This window comes from Cygnus olor, chromosome 5, assembly GCF_009769625.2.
Source record: "Cygnus olor isolate bCygOlo1 chromosome 5, bCygOlo1.pri.v2, whole genome shotgun sequence".
NCBI lineage: Eukaryota > Metazoa > Chordata > Aves > Anseriformes > Anatidae > Cygnus > Cygnus olor.
The window spans coordinates 28,823,344-28,849,980 of record NC_049173.1 but is presented as its reverse complement, the minus strand read 5'-3'; the positions used below and the strand labels follow the sequence as shown (position 1 = coordinate 28,849,980).

Below are 26,637 nucleotides of genomic sequence, written 5' to 3'. Positions count from 1 at the left end.
AATATAACTCATTCTTAGCATCATATACTAAATCAATGGCTTGGAACAGTTCCTAGAAGGTAGGTGTCAAACTCCTTGCCTGCAGACCAGGTGGAGGCCACTCACTATACACATTGTATTGTGATTTAAAACTGATCTGCAACGTTACAACCGAAACAGCCTCCTAAATATGCTGTACCTGCTCTGCTGCAGGGAGCCATGGAATTGTCAGATTACCTCTAGAGCAGATGTCCTTTCTCAGCTTTACATGGGAAATAGCTGCAGAGGGATAAATGATGAGTAATTCAATTGATTTTGCAGGCATTCCAGGTGTAAACACATCCTGTCAAGCTGACAAAAACAAGAAAGTTTGTGAAAGGCACTTCAATAAGGATGTTAAAGGGATGTTGGAGGGGAAAGAAATTAAATATGAGTATATATGTGGAAAACATATGTGGAAACAAGGAATTAAACTAAAAGAAAAACACACAAGCAAAGGGCTGGAGCTCTTTTTCACTCCCCTTCCTGAGTTTCCTAGCTCAGAGCTGCATTAAGAGATCATTTGTACTATTTCAGTGCTGCTGTATCTGTTACAAAAGGTGCTGCTGACATTTGCTACTTGAATGGTTAGTGCTGGGACCACAACTAAAAGAAACCACCAGAGCTACTGTAGCTGCCTCTAGCTTTTAGAACCAGTAACTTTTCTCAGTTAAATACTAATTAGGCCCACCTGAAAACTCAAATGCCACATGGATCCATGGACAGCTGCTAGACATTCTCTGTCTACTTCAGCACACATCAGACAGCCCCAATGTCATTAACATAAGGGAAACCATCAAAGTGAGGAAGTACATAGCTTGCTGTCACAGACTGGGTGTGAGAACAGGCATTTTGTTTATTTTGTTAGTTCTTTGAAGTCCTGCTGTTTCTGAGAGCTAATAACAATTCCTGGCTTCCCATCACTTTGAAAACGTGTTGATGTTTGATGGGTTAGGTGGAAATACCTGGTGCTAGCAATACACGAAGGTAGAGGTCCCTGAAATGAACATTTGGCATTGCTGGGCAGCGCAGAAGCTCTAGGACATCTCTCCTGGTGTTAGGTCCCTAGAAACTCTGCGCAAGACAAGCCTGGTAGAGCTGATGCTTCAGTCTGCATGTTTTTTATACTATCAAAATAAAAGTAAATTAGATAAAAATAAACTTAAAACTTTAAATGTGTGATAAACACAGCTTGCAGTTACATAAATCAAACTCTTGTGCTTCCTAGGGTATCCCTAAGTACAAGCAGATACTGTTCATGAAACCTTTCCTAATACGCCCTGATCCCATTAATATTTATGCACACAGGAAGCTCCGCTGAAGTCATTATGACTACTCATATACACAGAGTTAAACATACTGCATAATTGCAAGTCTTGAGCCATAAAAACTTCACTTATAAATGTAGGACCTAATTTGGTTGCCTATACCCATATACTTAAAAAAAAAAAACAGCATAAAGTCCTGACCTTTTTTTTTTTTCTTCCTAAAAACATGGAATGAACTCTCAGTAGGGTGGAGCTGCCAGATGCTCTACTATATATGAATGCAATCCAGACAGAGATATTTTTTCTAATTGTTGCTAAAAATAGAAGTATGTTTTGATGCTTCTCTAAGTATAGCTATATGAAGAAATAATAGGGAGATCCCTGTACCTTCTTGTTCCTGTTCTGTGGACAGTGTCATGTATTTGTCACTTTTTTCACGGCTGAGGCAAGTTTCTAACAGAACATTCATTTACGCCTTCTCCTTCCAGTACCGGTCAGCGGTCAACACAAAGATGTGCCTTCCTACTAAACTCACAAGTCGAGAACAGAGTTTTTAGAAAAGGAACTCATATAAGCTTACTTTAGCAGCAGCTAAGAAAGTTAAGAGGTAGTCCAGTTGCTTTTACTTTTTTGAGCCAGTTAATTGAAACCATGTAATCCAACACTGCAAAATAAAATTCTTAATCCATTCCATTTGTTTAAGTTGTTTTCTCTCTTCCAACTCTGGGAACCTCCTTTCTCGCAAGACATTGGTACACACTGCTGTTCTGCACTACAATTACACCACACCTGCAGAGTTTGTTCCAGTTTTGCCTACTGAGGGCCACTTAAAGCAATTCAAGAGCCACCAGCCAGGGACAGCTGGCAACCTCAAACCTGCCTCAGTAGTCTATCATATGTAATCAATTGCTAATAGAACTTCAGACTCATCCCATTATTTCCTAGCTAATTCCCCCAGGGAAAACAAGGCAGCAAGTTTCCACTTTGAATCACGAAGCTAGTTTTGCCCCTCTCCCTCCCTCCCAACTTTCCCCTCCCTCTGCATCAGTTCACTGCACTGTTTCAGCTTTTCAGCTTGATATCCGTTATGTTATGTCAGCTGTTACATTACGCTTAAAACAATAGACTCCAGCTGGCTGAGGTCAGATGTGAAAACAAGGACCTAACAAAGCCATAGACCCTCCAGTTATACTGAAATTGAGATACACACTGAATGTAGCACTTAATGACAAACTACTTTCCAGACATTTGGGCAAGGCATAAAGGAAACACCTGTCACTGCAAACATTACACACTAATCCAGATAAATCCTAAATTTAAAAATCTTTCTTTTCACTGCTTGGCTGTACTATGCACCAGTATTTCATAGTTCTATTTTTCTCCCCCCCCAAGATGACATTTGTATTCATCTGTTTGTTTACTAAAATATTAAGTAGCAAAAAACATGTATAAATTTGAGCAAAAAGTTTATCGTGTTTCTTCTAGAGTTACCAAGCAAACTTTCTGAGCTTGACATGGATTTACACCCCAGAAAAGCTTCAACAAACTTTAACCCTGAAGTAGAAAGCTTGACAAAACCAAACAAAATTTAAAAGTTAATAAAACATTCATTTTTTAATTTTTTTTTTTAGTGATGCTATATTCTTAGACATGCCTTTGAACAGATTTTATTGGAGTGTAGATGTACTAAAAAAATAAACAAAACCTGGCCATACTACTTGACTTATGAGAATAAACACACGCTCTTGAGGAACAGGTGAACTACCAACAACTCTGGAACATGTATCTCCCTATTTTTCAACATACTACACGCAATACAAAAGCAGTGTTTTTTGAAGACTCTCAGGCTACTGTAATTTGTGTATGAAAAGCTAGGGAGGCTTACTCAGAGCAAAAGGATAATTTGGCACTTTGTTCATTTCAGATTTTGGCCAATACCCTCATGCTGCCAGCAAGGGATATCACCATGTCGGATCATGCAGGCCACCAAGTAGCCAGCAGACAGCACCAATCCATCACCATTGGTTTGTGCTGGCCTGCAACCTGTCACCGGCTCCCCATCAAGCTTGAGGAAGGTCACACTTTCCAGAGCCTGTGTTCAGAGACTGAGACCCAGTTAATAATTGGTGTTTTGTAGTCATCTCATCCCAAAGTGTTAGGTAGAGAAATGCCAAATTCTGATTCTTTTGCTCACAGTGACCTAGTTGCAGGCTTTATTTTAAATGACCATGTTCAGATACAGCACCAGAGAACTCCAGGTACTGAAGGCCAAGAAAAGATTTTTTGTTTGTTTTACATAGTTCTTACAACAGGAAGAAATGGAAGTAATCAATTTTCTGCATCCAAACCTATCTTTATCAAATCCAAGCTCCATTGTAGCAGACTAAAATTAGAATTCAAGCCTGGCACATTTTGAACCTGCTAGAAGAAATGTATGCAAGATATGTAGAAGTGTTTTCTTCTCTATAAATCACTGGTTATTTGTACCATATAAATCTAAAAATAATTTTCAATGGTAACTATAGAGAAGGTTAGCCAAACGATTTTTTTTTTCCCCACTGCAAAGGGAACACCGAAGATGATGGCAAGAGGCTATCTGGAAGCATATAAGCATACCGGAAATCTTTCGGTGCGCTTAGAAGTTTAGTATCTGTTTCTTTCTCCTCCATGCAAATGTATGTCCAATTCATTTCACTGAAAGCTTTAATTGTTCTCACATTTTCCTTACAGCCATCCAGATGATGAGAAATCAGGCCAAACAACATGAACTGTGTGGTTGTAGCCACAAAGTGGTGAAAGTTGTCTCTGGCGGCAACATTTACACAACCCTTCTCTTCAACCTCTCTCTCCCCAAGGAGAATTATTTTTGTTTATTACTCGTATAAAATTCCCCAAACCCATGTGAAAAACCATCCCTTTATTAATAGTTCACTTCTTCCAAAAGGATATTTTTACCTACTTCAGGACACCATCCAATATCTGAATTCAGCTACCCCAAATGGGGCACAGCATGGTCCAATGCTGCCCTCTACAGATTTTAAAGGAAAACTATACCTCCCCTCTACAATTGACTCGCAGTACATCCAAAAGAAAAAAAAAATGCTCATCTTTTCTTCACTGGTCTTAGCATATTTTCCTTACATATTACCTCTTCCTTCCTTCCTGGCATTGTTCAGCTTCTCAGTACTCAGCTACACCAAACAATAACAAGGGGCTTGGCTTTATTTGTTTGCTTTTAAACCCATTTCATTAAATTGGTTCAGCTGCCCCTAACAGACTATCTTCTTTCCACTTTACAAGCATCTGATTTGGATCCCTCAGACCTGTTCAGGATGGATGTAAAGCACTGCTTAAACTGAGAGCTTTCTCATCCAGAGCTGCTCTTCAGAGAGACTGCATCAGTTGGTAGATGCAGCCTGTAATGCCTATTACCTGAGCATCCTATACAGGCATTGCTTTCATTCAATTTTTCAAAATAATGAAAATAAGAACGACTATCAATGTCCAGATTGCAAGCCTTGGCCTTCTCAAACCACAAAGATAATCAGAAGGTAAATGCTGGGACCATTTTGAACAATTTGTTCTTTGTGAAGACTACCTTCAGAGTCAAGAGCTGTAAGTATGTTTCCCGTTCTTTCATACAGAGCACTTAAAACGCCAGCAAACAAAAAGCAATGCTCATATTCAAACAAAAGCTTATATTAAAGCAAGAAATTAAATCTAGATATCTTGTAGACCTCAGTTCTGTGCGCCTCTCTCTCAGCTGTAGGAATTATTTCAAAGCTAATAAGACAAATATCAACCACGAAAAATTACCTTTTTTCTTTACTGAAGGCCTTTTGAATGTTTAAAAACTGTTTAACCTCTTCACTAAGAAGTACTCTAAAGTAGAGAAGGAACTCAGAAAACAAAAAGCTGGAAAGAGCTTATACTTTCATCATAAAAACATACTGTTACTTTTTTTTTTTTGGTTGGAATCAATATTGAAATGAGATTCCTACAAGAAAATAGCTTTTTCAGGCACACTAAATATCCCTTGGTTCAGCAGAATATTTAATCCCCTTGGATCAGGCACTTGGATTTTCTTAGATCATGCTGAGATAACAGCATTCTGCTGTGTTCTGGCACCATAAAATCCTTGCTTATGAAAATAAAAGAAAAATATGGCCTCTCTGGGAACATACATCTCAGAATTACTTTTTTCCATAGTTTAAATATTGTAGTCTCAAAATCAATTTTTAGAGAGATATACCACATTCTCTTTATGAGTCACGGCAAAAGCTCTCCCGCACCACTCTTTTAAATGGGCCAAGTGTACATATACCCTTCAAAATGATGATCCTTTCAGAGTCTTGGCTCAGACTCCAGCTCACGCTGGGCAATTGCCAACGAGTAACTGTAGTCAAACCCCTCCAACAGCACCATCTAGTGAAAAAAAGATAAAATAAACACATGCAAATTTAAACAGTTTTCACTGTGTTCTGGAAGCTAACAAAAGGCCAATTCTCTCCTAATCTCCCATTACAACTGCATTTAGGTATAGCTTTCATCAAGGCTCTTTGCCTTGTGAAGTGTGGTGACAAGTAGAGAAAGATTCAACAGCTAATTGTAAGCTTTTTGTCTAAAATTGGAACACCAATGGCAACACCGACTTACCCTTGTTTATTTTTCCAATGTTAAGTTTGCAGTTCTCTTATTGTTATGAAAAATAGATACAATTTAAAATACTTAAAATTATTGATAACATATCTTCAATTTCCTGCTTTGGTAGTAGGAGATGATATTGCAATATTTTAATAATAAACAGCTCCAGAACAAAAAAGAGCCAATATATACATATAGTCTCAGCAACCCTTTTAGACCTTGCTTTCATATAATTATAGTATCTTGTATGACTATGTCACTGAAGCACGAAAACCTTGAAATAAGAACAGTATAGGAAATTTTACTAGGTAGAAGCTAATAGAAACCAGATTCTGATGTTTTTATTTTGTTTTGCAAGGTGCCACAACTCCTTTGAAAGTCCCACCAAGACTGGATAAAGCAAAGAGCATGTTGGCCCATCTATTGCTTTGAATCAGTGGATCACTGGCAATCATCTTAAGTTTCTTGAAAATCACCACAGTTAATCCTTTAGGAAAATAATACCTATATGTGCCAACACTGAATAAACATACAACAGCTGAATTTCCAAGAAACTGTAACAGTAGGATTTCACGTTAAAAATTCACCATAGTTTTTAAGTGATATAGAACAGGAACATTGATTCATACTCCTTAGAAAGTAAAAAAATAAAAATAAAAAAAATACAGTACCTGCTATGAACGCAAAATGAGTTCCATGATTTTGCTCATGAAATCATGTGAGAAGGAAAAAACCACACACACCACTGGCTATGTTGCCACTAGAAGTTACTTCACTCAAAGAACGCAATGTTTCAACTAAAATATTATGATACATTACAAGGATGAGTGTCTCATTGAGATTTTATCACAAGTGAAATTAATCAGAGAAATTAGCAGAAGTATCTACAACTACTACTTAGGGTTAAAAAAAGCCCTTAAAAAGTACAAAAAGGAAACGGCACGCCACAAAACAAGTAAGGTACTGGTTGGAGAAATACACATGTAGACTCCATTAAGCTGGCAACTAAACTATATACAATATTTTTAACTAACTTGTAAGGTATAAGTAAGCATGAAGAGACGTTCCATAGAAAGATGTGTGCTTGACACTAAATCTAATGTAATATGCACTTATACTTACAATATTCAAAATACAGTATAAAATCTTCACATATTGAATAGATAGTTTGAAACAATTTATTATAATTGATGTTTTAAGTGAGCCTTTTCACACTAATGATATATATAATGATATTACTGATGCACAGCTACAAGAACTATTTTGAACAAACATTTGTAATGCTAGTTATTTTCTCAACACAGTAAATGTTTTCATGAGTAAAATAACGGTCATTTATTTACAAATTCAAAGAAATCGATGATTTATCAGGGGGACCTCACTTACCACTGAGGTACAACAAATTAAGCATTTTTTTGTGCTTAAAATCACGTCTAACAGACTTCAAAACTAAGGCTCTCAAATGAAGTCTAAATTGGCAGCACAGCAATACTCTTGGAACATTTCTTGATACGTACCTTCTGCATCACTAATGGAACAAAGAAAAGGTAACTAAGTTTTCTCTACTGAAGAAAAAGTGCATTGGACAGGTAGAACAAGTTGTCTTAACTCCAAAGTCAATAAAAACATACCAGTTATGCATTTGTGAAAGAAAGCTGGATCAGAGTTTTGCTAAAAGAAAGGAATCGCAATATTTTTCTCTCCCTATGTTCAGGTATCTAGTCTTTGGCATGGCTGAATGATGGATTACTCTGATCAATACAAGGGATTCAAGCTTAATTAAAACAACCTTGCACATTGGACACAATATAGACAACCTCAGTATAGACCATATATATGGTAAAAGTGGGGTTTTGTACTATTATGACTTCTGGTGCTACAGAACTTCATGGCAAGTAAACCATAAAAAACATTGCTTTTAATGTGTAAATTCTGATCTCCTGAACAAATATAGCAAGAACAAACATGCAGTCACATTAATACATACCATCCAAAATAACGTCCCCGTAGCAAGAGCTGCATACTGTTCAATTGTCGAAAGCACACTGAAGATAAGGCATATCAGCACAATAAGGAAACTGTAAAAAAGAAATTTATATTTATATATATATATAAATAACAATAAACATGTAATGAGTCTAATAAAAATCTAGGAGGACAAATATTTATTCTATCACTAATTACCTGTACACACAGAAATGACATTAATATTACATCATCTTAAACACAGCTAGTAACCTGGGTGCTCCTGCTTCATCTTACATAGCTTATGTCTCTTCAGACAGCTTTTGGGTTGAAAATTACCAAATTAAAACTGTACAAGAGACTTATCATTTACCTACCTCTGAGACTTGTCCAACCCCAGATAACAGCATTCCTTGTTTGTGCCTGTTTTAACGGCTTCTATGGCTGAATCACACACTTCCCCACCAATTGCTTCAAATATTTGCCTTTTGCTGTTGCAAATTCTATCAAACTGCAAAAAGAAATCCCAACTAAGCCAGAGCTTAATACGCTTTGCCCACACCACCTTGTATAACAACCATTTCCCTAAAAGCCCCAGGTAAACAAAGTCTGATATTTAGCATTTGAAACATAACTTGGGATTGATTCCATTTTTTAAATAAAATTTCAAAACAACGATCGCAGAAAGAGAAAGTGAATAGAAAGGTTCGTTCCCCTGCCCAAGCAACTCCTTCTGCACCAATCCTTTGCATTTGACAGAAGCATGCTGCAGAAAACAGTAACTAAATTGACCACCCCTTACAGACCTCCGAAATGATTATCAGCTAGGTTTTATCTCAGCCAGCTGACCCCCCAAAAGAGAAATGACAATAAATAAATCTGAATTCATGAGGTATATACCAAAACAGGACATTAGTGACTGAAAATTGGCATGGCTCAGCTGAAGTCTCCTGGAGCCTTAACCTTCTTTCACAGAAGCAAGAATTTAATTGGGTGAATCTTTTGAAAGGCTAAGCACTCAAGAAAGCAAAAATGTTGTGATATTATAATGTGACTGACATTATAAAATGCCTGCTTCAAAATGCAGCACACACAAGTGCGGTGTACACATATGCAAAGGATATTGTGAATGCATTACAAAATTGCGAAGAAGCAGCTTGTAAGTAATCGGGTACAAAACTCAAAGCAGTAAGTAGTGATAATAAGCTGAAGTTAATAGGATAAAAATACCACATATATAAATACACATAAGAAAATTTACCTTTTCATAGGCAAAGTACAAATACATAGCCGTGTCTGATTTATCTCAAAAGCCTTCTTGTTTGAGCTTGTATCTCTAACTTTTGCTCCTCTTAATAGAAAAGAGGTGTACTGATGAGGCAGGAGAGCACAAGGATGAGCCAGATGTTTGAAACGTACCACATATTGCCTAAGCGTCCAGCCATTCTACCTATAAGACTTCCTCAGTCACTGGAACATGGACATGAGTGGGTTCAGTTAAGGCAGAGGTAGCTGAGGATCTCTGGACAGAGTCTGACATTCCCAGAAGTACTCATTCACTTCGAGCTAAGTGACATACGCTGTTGCTTGGAACAGTAACAATTAATATTTAGCATACTCATTAATATTAGTGTACATGTTGAAAGTGTAACGAGGCCAATGTATTACACCACAAGAGGGCACCAAAGCCAAGACTATATCTCCGTACTTCACTGCAACTACAGAGGATCTAACAAGGATTAAAGGTGAAAGCCTGTGTACCTAAGTAACAAGATAAACCGAAGGGGGAATTGTTTGCCAATTTTTTTTCCCTTGTTGCTACTAAAGGAAGTGAAGGCTGACATCAGAACTCCACCAAGTCAGCATGCTATGTATTTTAAGGGGTTTCATTCACGTGGATCTGTTTCAATCTTGCTACTTCTTTCCTTTTTTTTTTTTTCTTTCTTCCAGAAAAACTCCTGAAATGTATTATTGTGCTCTTTCCAGGCTGACAGCACAAGAGACCTTCACGCCCACAAACACACAGCATCCCACACCAAATACTTGGGGCCAGATATTGCTTCTTTGGCATTAGGGAAGATGCTGACACATCTACTACTACCCCCAGAGAACTAGCAAACCAGTCTGGCCCATTCCTCCTAGACTCCGTTTCATGGCTGGAAGAGTACAATGATGGAATCATCATCCAGACAGTGCTTCACAGGTTCAAAGTCCTGTAGAAAATTGTTAACAACCTAATCTCTACAAACCCCATGAATTAGCTCCCTACTCAGGATAGGTGTTACACTTAACGTACGTGCAAAGGGAAAACCACATTCTACTTCTGACAAGTTTGGTACTATTTCTGTATAATTCCAAGGACTGAAATATTCAGCAGTACTTAAGTGAACGGGCTACTTTTGTTGTGAATTTTTAATATGAAGACCCTTTTCAGCTGGTCAGTGGACCCTGAAAGGGTCATAATGGATATCCCATTCTCATCATCTTATTTTGGATTTGGTATAGAAAGGACGCAGCAATACTGATGCAACTTTCTTCTGTTCACATCTACTAAATGTGATTTAGATACGAGAACTTAGGCCTGAATTTTTAGAACTGCTCTACATCCTTCAGCAAGATCTGAAGGAAACACCTATGAAGAGGAAGAGGTAGGCTGCAGTGTAAGTGATGATTTGACAAACTTTGGGGCTGGAATTTAATACAGGAAAACAAAGCAACTGCCATTAAAACAAACAAATGAGAAAAGGAGCAGCTCAGATTTCACTAACAGTCCTCTGCCCCAATTGACACAACTGCAGGTTCTCATCATGACAATGAAAAAGCACATTACCTTTTTGGGCACACAATACTTTTTATGAATGCACGCATACATACCCATGCAGATTAAACAAAGGAATCGCAAAGCCGGTAAAGTTATATGAAATACGAGAGTAGAGGTTCTTTGCATGATATCCCTCTAAACCTCCTGTGCATACCTGCTAGGATTTAACACACAGCTCTGTGCTTTCCACCTCCCTCCCCACAGCCGTGCCCTGCTGCAGCAGTCGCCTGCCATCACCCCTGCACCATTCCACATCATCTCTCATGCTTTTTTAGTTTCAGTGCTAGTGGCTTCCTCTTCCACTTCTGAACTATAAAAAGGGAGTGAGGCACTAGGAAAAAGGGAAAACTTTGCCACCTTTTTATTTATTCGTTTTAAACAGCTACCTTCCCTCTCCTCAGGGAGCAGTCACAAACAACAGCTGCAGGGACAGCCTCTGCTCTGCCTCAGACCTGAATTTGCTCTATGTCAAAATCATCCTGGGGAAACGCAACTGCCAGGCCTCAGGAAGTTTCTCCTATTCATGTAAGAAGCGTGTCTTCTTTTTTCATTCCCAAATATTCAAATACATGTGAATTTTCATGGGGGGGGGGGGGGGGAGGCAAAGAATCATGATAATAAAAGAAGAAAACGTCAAAGCTCCAAATTGGTGTATATTTTCAAAGCAAATGTTCTTATTTCAGCTCTTTAAAAAATAACTCTTTATCACTGTCTATAGGACTTTACTGTGGTCACTAGTGCTACATTTTCCCAAAGCTGTACTTGCTTAGAGAGAGATGCCAGCCATGTACGCTGTCCACCCAACCTGTTAGCATCAAACAAACTAACAGGCAACTGAAACCAACCAAGAAGCATCAGACAACTTAACAGCGGATGGGTGTATCAGCCCTACCCTAATCAACCGTGTAATTTCAGAAAGAGAAGTCACAAGAGCTTTGTTTTGGATAAGCGAAGCCTAATGTGCATCACGTCTGTTTTCAATGGTAACATGCTGGACAATCTCAGGGAGCAATTTATATGCTATGTGAACCAAGTCACTGCGAAATGCCCAGCTTAAAAACCGGCTGCATGTCTGAAGGCTGCAACCATCCCACAGATGCAACGCAACCCCAGCCTGCGCTCACACACTTCGTGCAGAGCCGACAGGGTCTTAAAGATATGCCTAGTCTCAGAAGACATATCTTTTATTTCCTGAAACACGTCGCTCATTTACCCTCTATGCACAAATGTGCTCATCTCCAGGAAAGGAAGCAGAGCGATGAAGGGTTCAGGTTTCCATCAGCTCTGATCTAACGCTCAGATTGTGGGGCCAAGCAAGTATTGCAGATGAAACGATAGTGTGAAGCCTTACACACAGCCCATCCCAGGTTACAGAGCACCATCTGGCTGCAGCCAGGGAGATCACAGTCACTGCACCAGCAGCAGCACTCAAAATTACTCAGCTTTGTGGTTAACTCCTTCCTAACAGTGCTATGTTTCCGCTAACCCCAAGCATTTTGCAGGGGTCTGATCAATTGCATACTTCTGGATGTGCCAACGAAACCATTATTAATACAGTGTGGATGCTGGCATGAAGCAGCATGTGTTTTCTTTCACAAACTCTTTTCATCAAACTACAAGAAAGCAAGCTGCTTCTTCTCAAAGAGCCAGCACTGCTATACAGGACAAATGACTTCAGCATACCAGTTTCCATGACTGTCTTTTCAGCTCGGCTTTTACCAGCTCTGCAAACCTGGTGGAGCCATAGAAACGTGGCTTTCCCAGTGCGTGTGAGCTGTCAGCATGCAGCACTCCAGTAACACCCCGAGCTCACGTACATACAAGCTGGCACCCAGACCTGGGACATGCTTCTATCCTGTGCTAATCATTAAGCAGAAAAACACAGACACAGGTGTATACAGACTCACATGACAAAGTATGTATGTAGATTTACATGCATGTGGATTAGTATAACAACAAAATTTCGCAGTAGCCATCCAGATCACTTAGAGAGCTTGTTCTTTCAAACAGGTTTGAGGAACCAGAGCATTTCTGTGAAAGAATCACACAGCTGATGAGTAAACAACAAGCCAGTAGTATATGCACTACATTTAATAATATATAGCAAATACAGACAGAACATATATTACGATTTAGCAGCAGATTTACTTTTTTCTGACTATTCCAGGATATATTTCAACTTTAAGAACAGGTCCAGATTGTTGCCTGTGTCACCAGCCTCAGCAAAAGCTGCAGAAAACATGACACAGGTAGCTGTCAGTACTGTGCAGCCTCCTGCCCCAAGGTGCTTTGTTTTTCCTGGATTTATCTTTAGTTTTAGAACACTGCCATGTCTTTTTTGTGGCTTGATACAACATGTGGAATGATCAACAGAACAATTGGCCACCTACTGAGAGATAACACTCATTTAGCAAATGTCACAGGTAGGAGAACTGATAAAGCTTTATTAAATACGCCTGGCGATATGACCTGGAACATTTAAAAACAAGGTCCACAAGACAAACAGGAAGCACCTACTCACCAGGTTAATAGTCTCACACACCTGAAAACATCATAATGAAAACAAGTATTAAAATGTGGGCAAATTTTATTGCTGCTTGCAGTGTTTTGTACATACTCTCAGTGGGGGGGTCTTTCCATGAACAGAGAAAAGCTTGGTATTTGGCCCTAAACTAAGCTGAAACCTCAAGAACATTTAATAGATGAGAAGTGAGATTCAAAATTTTAAATGTTAGGAATTCAACTTGATTTCTAACCCCCCAGGAAGGCAGCCAGTTTTCCCATGTTCAACGGCACACAGGAGCTGTCTTAAGTCTGCTCCTACTGTCACACAACTTTTATGCATTACTGCTATTAAGTCTTGAAGGTACCCAGCTATCAGTGCCCTTGGATAAAGGGAGCATTATTTGAGATTATAAATGAAGTATGTGCTCTTTCCCCCCCCTCCCCGGAAGTCAATGGCTAGTTTTAGTCCATCCTGTCTACCGGAGAAAATGACTGAAACTAAAAAGAAATATTCTGTAAGCAAAAAGCCACCTCTGTGGGATCCTTTTATGTTTCTGGTAGCATTCTACCTAAACCTTCTTCACGAGCTCCTGTCTCCTTGCCATTTAGCTTTTAGCTGTGATAGGTTTTACTGGTAAACAAAGCAGTGCAACCAAAATGTAACCTCTGCTAAGCATACAGTTTTAGAAGAACCAGAACAACAACACCAAGAATGAACACCACAAGCGCGCAGATTAATATTGGCAGATTCTTATCTTGATCATCATAACTTGGAAACTATAACACTGCTGCATAACCAAGTACATGTTAGTTCATCAAAATAATGATGCTCTATCATAGTTCATTTTCATCTCTATTGTGTAGACATACAATTATTTTTCAGATTGCGAAAACAAAGGTCAATGGTATCATAAAAGGACAATTTTGTGCAGCTTTCTGGGCAGTGAAAGTGTTATTGCAATGAGGACTTAGATGCACAACTTCAGATAAGGCACACACTTGCAGAAAAACTATGTACAGAGGAAAACTAGAAAATTACGCCTTGAAAAGAAATTTTAATTTTCCTTTCCCTTGAGATCTGCGCTAGAAATGTTTCACATTGTGACGGAAATGTGAGATTTCCTAAGATATCTCCTACTCCGTAAGGGGACAAAGATAAGACATCAGTGACGAACAAAGACATCAGCACACAGAACAACCTGGCATTCTGTATATCACACTTCTAATCCCCTCAGGTTCAGATTATTGTTCTGTTATTCCCCTCATTCCTGGAAAGTGCCCTGAAACTTTGCAGTGTTGCAGTGGACCTCTCAGTCTCTTACTGGAGCTATTCCATTCAGCACGATGAACTGAATATTACTTGGAGAAGTGCCCAGAGTACCACCAGTCTCCTGTATCCCAATACCTGCCTCTCAGTCACTGGCTTTTACACTGAAAACAGAATCATTCACTGTCCTGCATTCCCATTCCATTCTAGGCCAGAGAAATCTTTCCTTATTTTATTTTCATCAGGAAAATCGGTTCTGCAAGGGTTTATATTACTATAAGTCAATTATAACCACCACTTCATGCAGTACTCTGCATCGAAGGCTCCATGTTACAATTAGGCGGACATTCGTACAGATCTCTATCACGTCATTTCTCTTCACAGCTAGATACCAGGTCTTTCTTGCTCTTTCACTCGAGACGTTTTGGGATTAAGGACAAAACCAAGGATAAAAATTCTAATAAAAGGTAGAAGTTAGAAGGGGACTAGGCAGAACTTGTCAAATGCAGGACAGATGACAGTAGGAGATGACAGGACTCCAGTTCTTAAACTGCACTGGCAGGAAGCAAATACAGGATAGCAATTTATTTTATGGGATCACCATCAAGGTACAGCATCATGTACAAATACCAACTGGTACTTTTAAACATGAGATATTCAGACAAAGTTGCTTTTAAAAAAGAATCTGGATTTCACTGTGTGGAGTACTTTCATCCTTAATGAAATTCATTAAGGTGCACGAAGACCCTGTATGCACAGATTGAATGCTGAACCCTTCAGCAAGTCTGAACTGAACCCTGGGAAGACACTAATTCTGTGAGGACTCAAAACCATAAGAGCACAGCACAGTCTACTAATAGAAGACTAAAGAGCATTCAGTTATGCAAGCAGGGGACATCAGAGGCCCTCCATCACTAAAAAAAGGGTTTGGTTTATGCTTGTTTTCAAGAAGAGAGTAATCAGCCAATGGTAACTTAATAAAATGAAGGAGCCCCGTACTTCATCCTTGCTCATAGTTTTAGCTGACTTTGTAATTGTTATTAACATATATTGTTTTCTCTGAGTATGGCTGTGAACTCTCTAATCCTTGAAAGAAAATTGTGTAACTCCTGCATTAGCTGTGCTACGTAACTAGTTCAACTAACTAGCTTAGGAGAGAATTGTTTCACTTCTGGAAACAGAAGTTTTTAGTCTAGATCCATGAAACCAGGCAAAAATATGAAAAAAATCACCATAGAAAGAAGTTAGAAGAGACCAGCAACCTTCACAAACAGTGGCTGGAGATGGAAAAGCCTACAACAATGCAAACAAGGACTTTAGTCCAGGTAACAAACAAACAGAAAAAAAACACAAGGCTGGCTGCAGGCTTAACCCCCTGGCCCTCCAGGCTCCTCGTATGGTTTTTGCCTGACGGATTTGTCTTATCTTTTTTTGCTTTGTTTTTGAGGCTGGGGAAGGAAGGAGGGGTACAGCCCCTGCCCATCTTTCAGCCTCTCTGCAACGTGAGGATGCCCAGCAATGGGGAAGCACACTTGTATTCACGCAGAGAAGTGCGGTTCGCTCCAGGAACTGGACACAACAGCTTCCTGTACAACACACGCTTCCTCTCTCGGATGTCCTACACAGGTCAGGCTAGCAGACAGATCACTGTTCTCAGCTGTCACTTACCATCAAAAAACCTCAAGCAGACAAACAAAGTGTGAACGCTCTGTTTGCATTAGCTTAGGGCTATCAGATGGAGTTTCCTGTTAATATGTATTTGTTCCAACTGCACGGCAAAGTAAAGTTGGTGCTTCCTGAAGGAAACAATGGCATAATTTTTAACCATCTCCTTGACTCCTTGCTGAAGTACTATCTTCTAGCTCCTGTGTGAGAAAGCACTTTTGTTGTACAAGATAAATAATATACAATACAGGGTAGACTGATACTAACAAAAACAGGTTAGCTACACAGCTAATAAACAAGGTTTCTATCACACTTACTCGACTCTTCTGGGAGATTAGTGTCTGTAAAAATAATTTAAGTTACGGGCAGCATACCAAAGCACAAAGGACACAATGAATCAAAAGTCATTTAGGACACAACACCAGAATTATTGCAGGAAAGGCCTTGGCAAAGCGTATGATTGCAGTAGAAATGCAAACCAGATGTCAAGGTGCTTCAAGAGGAAAGGTTAACTGCCCACAAAAAGCAACGTTATTGCATCCTGCAACAAGGTATTGGTTCCTCTGAGAATAGGCAAGGCTGAAGAACAGGAAAAAGATGATAGGTGCTGTGTAAGAAGCTGGAAAAAAAAAAAAAAACATGCTACATTCAAAACAAGTGCATGACTCGAGACATGAACCACTAGACTGCAAAAGGTTCTGCAGTGCTCCTCGGACAGTACATAACAAGCATCTGATGTGCCTGATCATTAGCAGGAAACACCAACAAAGCACCATGAGCCACTGGAGGAGTAAGTGCAGATGCACAACTAGGAAAGGATGTCACTCAATACTACAAACCTAAAGCATTTTTGCAGTTCTGTGTACAAGCACCCCAGGGCTCAGCAAGACAAAAACAGGTCATTAGTGCTCTTACATGAAGGCTAAAAGTATACAGTGAGAATTATGTGAAACAGTGAACTATTTTCTGCTATTCTCATCATTCGATAAAACAGCTCAGCAGAGAAAAGAATTCATTTTCAGAGCTATTCCAAGGACAATAAGCTGTTCCTTACTCTTTTGGCCACTAACACGGCTTTAGGAAACTCTTACAGCCCTGCACACTGTCATTCCCTGACCCACACAGGTCTACCCACGTCCTGAAGCAGCCCATTGTTCAAAGCAGGACCCACCCCCAGAAGACATCCCTGCTGCACACCCAGTACCCACAGCCCTAACGCTGCCTGTTGCAAGATGAACAACAATACCAAATTCAGCCTGTATTGGGCTTTAAGCCAGCATTCAAGCCGAAGCAGAGCTGAACCACGGCTTTGCAGCTCTTGAGCAGGCCAAGTCATTTTGGTGGCAGCCCCATCAGGAGAACAGGTAGCACCCATCACCTTGAAGGGCCACGCCACATGTGTGGCCAGCAGAGCAAGCAAGGCAGGAGCAGTGTGTACGCTCGGCTCATGGTCCCAAGGCCAAGGAACTCTCAAAGTCACCCAGAAGCATGGTGCCAGGAGAGACGCCTGCAAAGCTTTTTTGGGCAAAAGTGCACACAGCACACAACGTGCCTGGCTGTTTCCAGAGGGAGCGCAGGAAGAGGAAGCTTTTGCCTGAGAAGCAACCATTCCAATGCTTGCAAAAGGCTGCGGTCGAGGTGGGTTTTGCACAATAAGCAGACCTAGGCACCTCCTAACACACAGGAGTTGCAAGCAGGGACTTAGGACAACAGATAAGCTGCACACCGCAGCTGAAAGCAAACAGTTTGTCCTTACTGCAATAGAGAGCTTTCCTTTTTATCATCCCATTCTGGATAAGTTTTCATTTCAGTAAGAAAGGAGGGGAGATAGGAGAGGTGTGCTCTAAAAGCAGAGTGCCATGATGCCAGTAAAGCTTGTTTGCTAGGTGGAGCTTTACACAGTCAGTCTGAGGGCCCACTGGATCACTTCCACTTTTCTTGTAACAGCAGAATCAAGGCAGCAGTTTTAAAATCATTTAGTATCCAAATATTAGTAGAAGAATACTAAAAACCTCTCTAAGGTTGTGCAAAACCCAGTTTCTGAAAAATTGTCAAGCCTAAGCTCTTGCTCTGCTTTGCTGTTATCAACCCTAAATTAAATACATTTTACGAAATAAAATCTCACAACTTTAAAAAACAAACAAAAAAACACCTGAGCTTACTTTCCTTAAATACACAACACTTCTTTAAACAAGCAACAGCATTTACTCCAACTGGCTTCTGATGTTTGGGCTATCCTGATGTTATTTTGTTAGCTTCACGTGAGGGAACATTTTCAAGAGCTATATGTATTGCCCTTCTTTTTCTAATTACTTTCACAACAGCTGTACTGCTATCAATTACATCCTCTCCCCAATCAAAAGGTCAAAGGACACTGTACTATGCCTCCTAAAATAAACGTATCTTATTTTCATGCTAATGAGGGGATACTGAAACACACAAGATGTGAGAAAACAAAAGACAGCTAAAACAGAGCTAGGTAAGGAGCTGCAGGTCTCTGGGAAGACACAGTGGGGCAAGTATGGCTACACATTTTCCACCTTTAATTATGTTATGTTTTTATATAAGAGTATGCATCTTTGGGAAAGGAAAGGGTAGGGTGTAATACTGCAGAAACAAAACAGCCCTGGTCACCTTCTCATCTCAGAATTGCTCATTTAGTAACCAGCTCCTAGCCAGGAATGGTGCCCTACCCCAAAGCAGTAGAACAAGACAGAAGAGAGGAAAATATCCCCTTGCTTTAGGAGACAGACAGCATCCCACAGTGTTGTACAACTGATTTATTAGTGGACAAAACCTTGCACGCTAATTTTATTGCGATACAAATCAGGACTTGTGCCTCTGTATGTTCTATAAAGAAACATCCAGAGTGCTACACTAGCACAGTGAAAATCCTCCACGATAGGAAGGTGATGCTGACATTTCTGACAGCATCCTTATCTTTAGTTGTGAACAGAGTGAGACAGTGACCCCAAAAAAACTGCAGACATAACTACACAAATGTGGAAAGAACACCTGGAGCTGCTGACCTGGATAGAAACTTATTTCAATCCATTCCAAGCATCACCAAAGTGGCATCAGACCTGAGTGACTGCAGCCTGCCCCCTCCTAGCCTCCCAAACGCCTTTCTGTGCCCTTTCCTCCTGAAACAATCGCATCTGAAAGAGGCTTTCATCGGTGCTGGCAAGTAAGATGAATACCGTGAGAAAGAGCTGAAGCTGGGATAAGTGCTCTCACTGCCATCTTAATTATGATCCCCTGCTTTAATTATTTATAGCTGTAGCTGACATGCTTTCAGAGAAGTCAATATTGCCTTCTCTTTTATGCAAGTCGAGGACATAAAATACTATCTTCTTATATGAATTGGTAAGAGTGGAAGAAAACAAGGCAAACTCTCAAGCATTGAATGGAATATTCACGTGGCTTAGAGCTTCTCTGCCTTTTTCAGCCATATCCAACAAAGTACCAAACAGAAAAAAAATGGCTGAAATTCTAGCAGGGTACTAAAAGGCAGGAATAAAATTAAGAAAAAACGTCCTCTTCCCCCCCCCGCCCCCAGAAAATCAAATTAATATTAAAAGAAAATTGTTCAAGAAAATTACAATCAGTTCTAAGGCTTTACAAGAGGATTTAACATCTGTGATACCTAAATCATATTTCAAAATCGGACTCTCATTTTGTCTGCTCAAGTACCAAAGAACTTCTTTGTCAAAGAAGTTAAGATGAAATGAAAGCGTGAGATGCTTAACATAACGAACCCTACAAGAGGGGCTCCTATTCAGCACCAGGGACTCTACATAACCAAAATAAACTACTAACTGGATGCACAGATCTGTGGTGCTCACAGTAATGACCTTAGTGCTGAAGCTGCCAGACATACATTTTATTTTTCATCTGCCACAAGCTTTTCTGAAGATGGAATTTTAAAAGACCTGCCAACCATAATGTTCAGTTTGGTTTAAAATGCTTATTTGTATATTATATTAGTGTGCTTTCCCCAAGCAGCACCAATAAAAAGCATACTTCCTGTAACATTATACCAGAAAAATACATCAGCACGTATATACTTAACATCACGGCCAACTTCAACCGCTCAAATGTCATGCTTGCGCTCCAAAACCAGGAGACATTTACATTTTTCTGGGAGTCGTCTTTTGATGCTGCAGCAGAAAGAAACGCTATTTTGTAATGAAATCTCAAGTTCTCAGTCAGATAACTTCATCAGCAGCAAGGGCTGATCAAAAACCATTAGCAAGCAGAAGACCCCCGAGACAGTGACACTGTGGTACCTCTGAAGACGAGCTACAGCCTTAGGAGAGGAAAGCTAGCACCAGCCCTTGGAATTCAGGAGCACAACACCGTCTGATCTCTGCCAGGAGCAGGCAAGTATTTTGCTAGTTGTATTAACGTTATTTTTCATTTGTCAATGAGCTCTCACATTCAGAATTCCAATGGATAACTTCTCTGTTATTTTTCTTAAGATTCCCAACTTTTGCTACTTGTCCTGCAACCTCCATACTAGTGCAAAAATCGGTGCCCTCATGTAGGCCATCTCTTCGGGCTAGCCAATCTAGCCGTGAAGCAAAGGAACAGAGACAACTGAAAAAACAAGCCTTGGATTGAAACTCCCTCTGAACTTTGCTACGCTATTCTGTCTCCCTGAACTTAAAAAGAATTGTTCCAAAGCAGCAGCATTTTAAGGCCGTAAGATGATGGCACCTTTTACCATATTGATTCATCTGAATTCAGCTGGACATTGAGCACTTGATGAAACACTTGCTCAGTTTGGGCTTTGCTCAGGAGACTCCATATGAAAAACATATCTTCATGGGAAGCAGCAGTTGAGAGCTGAGCTATGAAATTTAGATTAGAATATTAAAATCCCTCAATATTTCTTATGCTTCTGATATACCATCACGAGACAGTGATGACAGGAAGCAAGGGTGCAATACATGGAAGACAGTACACTGCATGGTTTACAGTTCCAGTGTTACCATGGACATAAAGTGATTTTTACTACAGCTCCTAAAACTACTTAAGGTCTTACTAAGGCTTCCAACCTGTATATAGCAAGTGTTTGCTAACAGCATGGAATGGATTTTTGAAAACAGAGTGATACACGTCAGAAAAAGGCAAAAAATGAATTATTTAGTACACTAACTTGAATAATAAATGAATCGTTAATGATGTTATGTCTGACATTACACATGCAAGTTGTATACAATATATATATTCAAGAACTTGTTTCAATATATAATGTATTTTATATACTGTATATTTTTTCCAAAGAACTTTTTCAATTGCATGGAGGAAAGCCAAAATTTCCTCAAATTCAGGACTAAAAAAAAACCATAAAAAACAACTACCTCATTTAAGTTTTATAAATGCAGTATTACAGCACTGAACCATATTGCACATGTTCCTGTGTTTTTTTTTTTTTTTTTAAACTTCATATGAGGTCCTCTGCAATGAATAATAACCGTAAATATAAATTTGTAATACATAAAGTTAAATAGAGGCACAAGCCTTTTCAAGGCCCGCATCTCATATAGCTCTCCCCAGGAAGTCGTGGTTTCATGGCCAAACTACCAGGAAATGCAAAATGCTGATTTTCTGTCAAAGTGCAGTGCCCTCAAGATTAAGCTGCCTTTTCAAGTGTACGTTTAGAAAGTGTCAGTAAAATGTATTAATATGATCTGCCAACATATTAAGAACATCCATTTGAGTAACATATGATCTCATGGCAAAATTATGCTTTGAGATACTATTCTTGGCCCTAAACTACTAGACATTTTAAATATTAAACACATTTCAGCAGTAGCCAAAACCCTAAGAAACTCCAGGGTGAAATTCATCCATCTACATGACACTGCAGTCAATACACATCCTGCCATGTGCATAAATGGCTGTCAGTCATAGTATTCAATAAAACACTCTCTGGCAGCCTGTCACTTTCCTGATATCTATTAATTTTCTGTTTAGTTTTCAATCATGGGAATTTATTATTTAGAACTAGATCCTGTAGATTCTGATGGCCATGCACTATGGGGTGGGGAAACAGAGATGAAAGCTGCAGGGATGAACACCATACCATTGAATTACCTGTCTGTAACACCTCACTGTTTGCTTTGCTTTTTAACAAATGAAGATTTTTATGGTTATAATTGAAAGCAGCCAAATATTTTGAAGATACTTCTGTAAGTGCATCCTAATTAAATCATTACAGTCCACATGCATCAAGTAATCCATACAATTCTTCCGTGTAAGGATCAGATTTCCACATATTTCATCATCCAGGAGCCCAGCCCTGATTCTTTTGAATACATTTTCAACTTAGAGCACTAAGCCCTTTTTGACATGCATCTCCAATTACAGATCCCAATTGCTCTTGATCACCCAATATCTACTGAGTTTACAAAACTACAGTCAAGAAGAAGATCCTGGACCCTTTGCTCCACCCTAATGGATCAATTTTAAAGTAACTAAAGAGGTAAAGATTATGGTACTTAGGACATACTAGTCATCTTGCAAGTCACAACACAGAAATTATAAAGGGCAGAAACAGTTGGCTGTACTTTTCAAACAGCAGCTTTAAAGAAACATTTGCATCTTTTTTCCAAATGATTTTAGCAACAGGCTTCTCCAGATTAAAGCAGGGCTTCATTTCATTGGATTTTTTGTTGTTGTGCTCTAAAAAGAGGGTAAGTCCCACAGAGCTCCAAATTTCAGACCAGGCCATGAAGCCCGCGGCAGCAACTGGAGACAGGTGGGTTACTCTTCCCGTGTATCAGTGTGAAAACCCAACCCGCAGTAATTAATACTGTTTTTAAAGATGCAAAGCACTTCAGAAGGTCCAGAAAGCTGAAGAACACCAGTAACGCCAAGCAGCATTAGAAGAGAAGTCAGCAGTGCAACTCAAAGCTGAAGTACATCATTTGATTAGGGACGTTATTGAAACGGCACCTGTGCCATTGGAGAAGACTTTTTTTTTTTACGTAGTGTCACCTTCGTCAGCACAAACAAAAGCATTGTTCTACTTGGAAAGTCTTTGGCAGCAGATTCGGGAAAATAACAAAGTATCTCTAACGTGCATAGCACTTAACATTTGTTGTTTCATAATCTGATGAAGCAGAATTAATTTCTTGACCAGCCTACAGGATACGCTTAATTAAAAGAAAAAAGGACTAAGAAAGCTCTGTTCCACCTAGGTACTTTTTTTTTTTTTTTTTCCCTTCTCCAAGCAATTGCTTGGGCAGATCCCTACTGCAGACAGCCTGCGCATAATTGCCACACAAAGAAACACAGAATGCAAGTCCCTGATTACCACTGCAAGCCCCAGGCTTTTACATTTCTTGAATATTGTTGTTTTTTAGATATTTCATAGCTAAATATTGTAGATGGCAACAGATTTTGACCATCTGCTGGCCACAGCTGTTAAGGACAGAAGTAATCAAATAATGTCAAGTTCTCATGTCCAGGTTGCATTCACTGTAAAATAATCATTTTTAAAAACAGAAGAGTTACTACAACAGGTCTGAAAAAAAAAAAAAAGAATATAAAGACAACTACTTTATGATCTTCACATTTGCAGATTTCCATTTATGTGCTGTTTCCCACTACTCAAAAACCAAACGAAAACTATGTTATTGTGAAACTTCCTAACAAATTCTGTTCATCTCAATTCTCAACTGGGGAGAAGGAGGCAAATGCATGTTATCCATCATTAACGCAGGTGTATGGGATAATTGTATTTTATAATTAAAAATATATTATTTTCAGTATAATTCTGGCTCCAAAGATGACTTCATTTGAGCCTGGAAAAAGCTAGCACTGCAGGCAAAGAAACCAGAGGAGGGCACATCAGCAAACAAATTATTTGTTTGAGCAGTGAAGTCATGAACTCCCTCAACAATAGACTTTAACAAAAAATAACCTGTCAAGTATCTGAGCAATTATTTTGAACAGTGAGAAGCTTCCCCATATGAAACCACAATCCCTGAACTTCTAAGGTGATCTGTTAAGTTTTTGTGCCTTTCTCAAGTTGGCACAGAAGCATGTTTCTCATTCATCTTTGCCGCACATACTTCAGTTAAAATAATATTATCATTCTCCTAGTAATGAAAGCTTCCTGAAACAGGCTCCTTCATAAGTAGTGAAGATCACCTATTTGGAAGACATTTTTGAGACCAGTTCCTCTAATAATGGCATCACATTGCCAGACAAACTGCTCCTGCTCCCTATCAGGATGAAGAGTAAGGAGCAAAGTAACAGTTTGGGGACAGAAAGTGTCAGAACTTGAGCTCTCCTAAAAGGGGGGGTAGGGGGAGTTCAGTGAATAAACAAACTCTGGGGTAGCACAGACTTGGGAGAAACGAGGCTCCTGAGGTACAACTCCAGCAGATGGCCCCAAAGCAGCAGCAGCAAAGCTTTCTCCCAGCAGCTCAGACAACCTGGGCACTTGTTTTCTGTGCACACAGCGAAGGCAAAGCTGAAAACCTAGCTCCTCTTTGATCTGCATTGATGCATTTCAATGAAATTTGATGCATTTCAATGAAATGAGGAAAATCTATGTTCTGTTTTATTTAAGAACATAAGTTAACACACAAAGCTAAATCCAGTCAAAAATTGTGGTTGCATAAGAGGATACCAGAATTTAAACTTAAATTTTCTATGCATGTTGTTTCTATTTATCCTTCCCTCTTTCTGGCTTAGGCAATAAAAGACAAAATAATGTTAATTGTAAGAACCCCCCGCCCTTTTCTTCCCATAAAAATGGAAATTTCACATTTCAAACACAAATGAGAGTTCTTTAATGTACATTTTATTTTAGAGCAGATTTTTTTTTTTAAACATTAAAATGTTTTGCAATGGAAATCCTGATCCTTCCCTACATAAGCCACTGAATATCATATACACGTGACAAAAACCATGCGGTTACAGTGCTGCACAGCTTTTCAAAAACTTTCTCCTGTGACTAAAAAGCATCAAACGATCGTAAAAAGTATGTTAGGCAAACCGTTTCCAGTGAAATGGGTCAGAAAGAGGGTGCTGCACGTGCTTTATTGCATGTCATCACTCATACACTTCCAAGGTTAGCTGTGTCCAAGCCCTCTGTGGAAACTTAGGGATGATTTCTACAAGGAGAGCAAACTAAAAGCCACGTGCTCAGAAGTAATGTACTCTGGTTAAAAATCACTGCACTCTGAAATTGGACTCAGGGGCCGCTCACGAAAGTGCCCACCTTCAATTTATTCCTTCAGAAATTTCATTTCATTCATCACAGCTGAACACCAAACTGGCCTTCCTCCACCTTCAGAAAGGCATGCCTGGCCCCACAGCAGCTGTGCTGATTAATGAACTTGCTATCTAAGAAAATTTAGAAATCAGAACACTCTTTTTATGTGGCAACAATGTAAAGATGCTATCATATTGTCTAGTTCTCAATCTATATATCTTTTAGAAAAGATATTAGGCTTGGAAAAGGATGTTTTTTTCCACCATTAACAATCAGGTAGTCCATTAAGAGAGGAAAACCGATTCATGAAAAGCCATTTACAGCTTAGATTTGTAAGTAAATGAACACATACTAATGTGACGGGGGGCCCCAGAGCTACCAATGTGATGAAAATAAGCACAGGAGGACACCTCTTCTGCGCTCCGCAATATACGCTGTGACAAGCTAGATCTGGTTCAATGTGAATGAGTTTACATTAAAAGATCTCCCAATCCATTGCCTTCCCTACTGAGTACTTTAAGGAAATTCCACAGTGGCTTACGTTCTTTCCCCTCAACTTCTACCACCGTCTCATTTGCCAGCTATCACCCAGTCATACATTAAGATCTGGTACTTCAAGAATACACTGCAAACCGAGACATTAAAGCTCTGCGTAACTTCTACCCCAACGTATTGCCAGAACTCAAAACTCAACTTCCCTTGCTCTTACAGACTGCTCTCTACCAAAGGCATGGTGTGTTATATATTGCAAGTTTGCAGGCACAGAGCACGTTGTTTGATCGGGTAACACTGAAGAGAGGGGAAAAAAAATAGGGGCCAAAAAAAAAAAAAAAGATGGCCTGGTGTGCCCTGCATTTATACCCATCCCTGCCTTCTCCTTTCCTGCAGCAAACGCCACAGACACATTGATTACAGGCTGAGGTTTCACCTCAGGAACAGCTGAACTACTGCGTGTCAGAATTGGTAGGAAGACATGCAACAAGATAGGTGTATAAATAGTAGGAAATTTGCAACTGCTGGAGGAGGCTTACAATGAGTTTCTCAAAAGCATGGGGAGAAAGTATTTGTTTGATAATTTTACTCAAAGGAATGAAAGCAGAAAGCAAGAGTTGATAATTCTCTAAGCTGGCCTGCTGACATTGAGAAAATGATAAATAGAGGGGATAAGCTGAAGGCCTTAAAACCAAAGTCGCGTAGCTTATCTCTGAGACAAGCTGAAAGGGAGAGACCACTGGTAACACTAAAAGAA

The 26,637-nt window shown here is 39.5% G+C and overlaps 1 protein-coding gene across 1 annotated transcript in view; it reads right to left on the bottom strand.

The window, feature by feature from the left end:
* KCNQ1 (potassium voltage-gated channel subfamily Q member 1) overlaps positions 1-26,637 on the bottom strand; it is a 344,271-nt gene that overhangs the window by 290,893 nt on the left and 26,741 nt on the right. Inside the window, 1 exon segment of the mRNA XM_040557701.1 lies at positions 7,918-8,008. Within this exon segment, the coding sequence (XP_040413635.1) occupies positions 7,918-8,008 (91 nt within the window).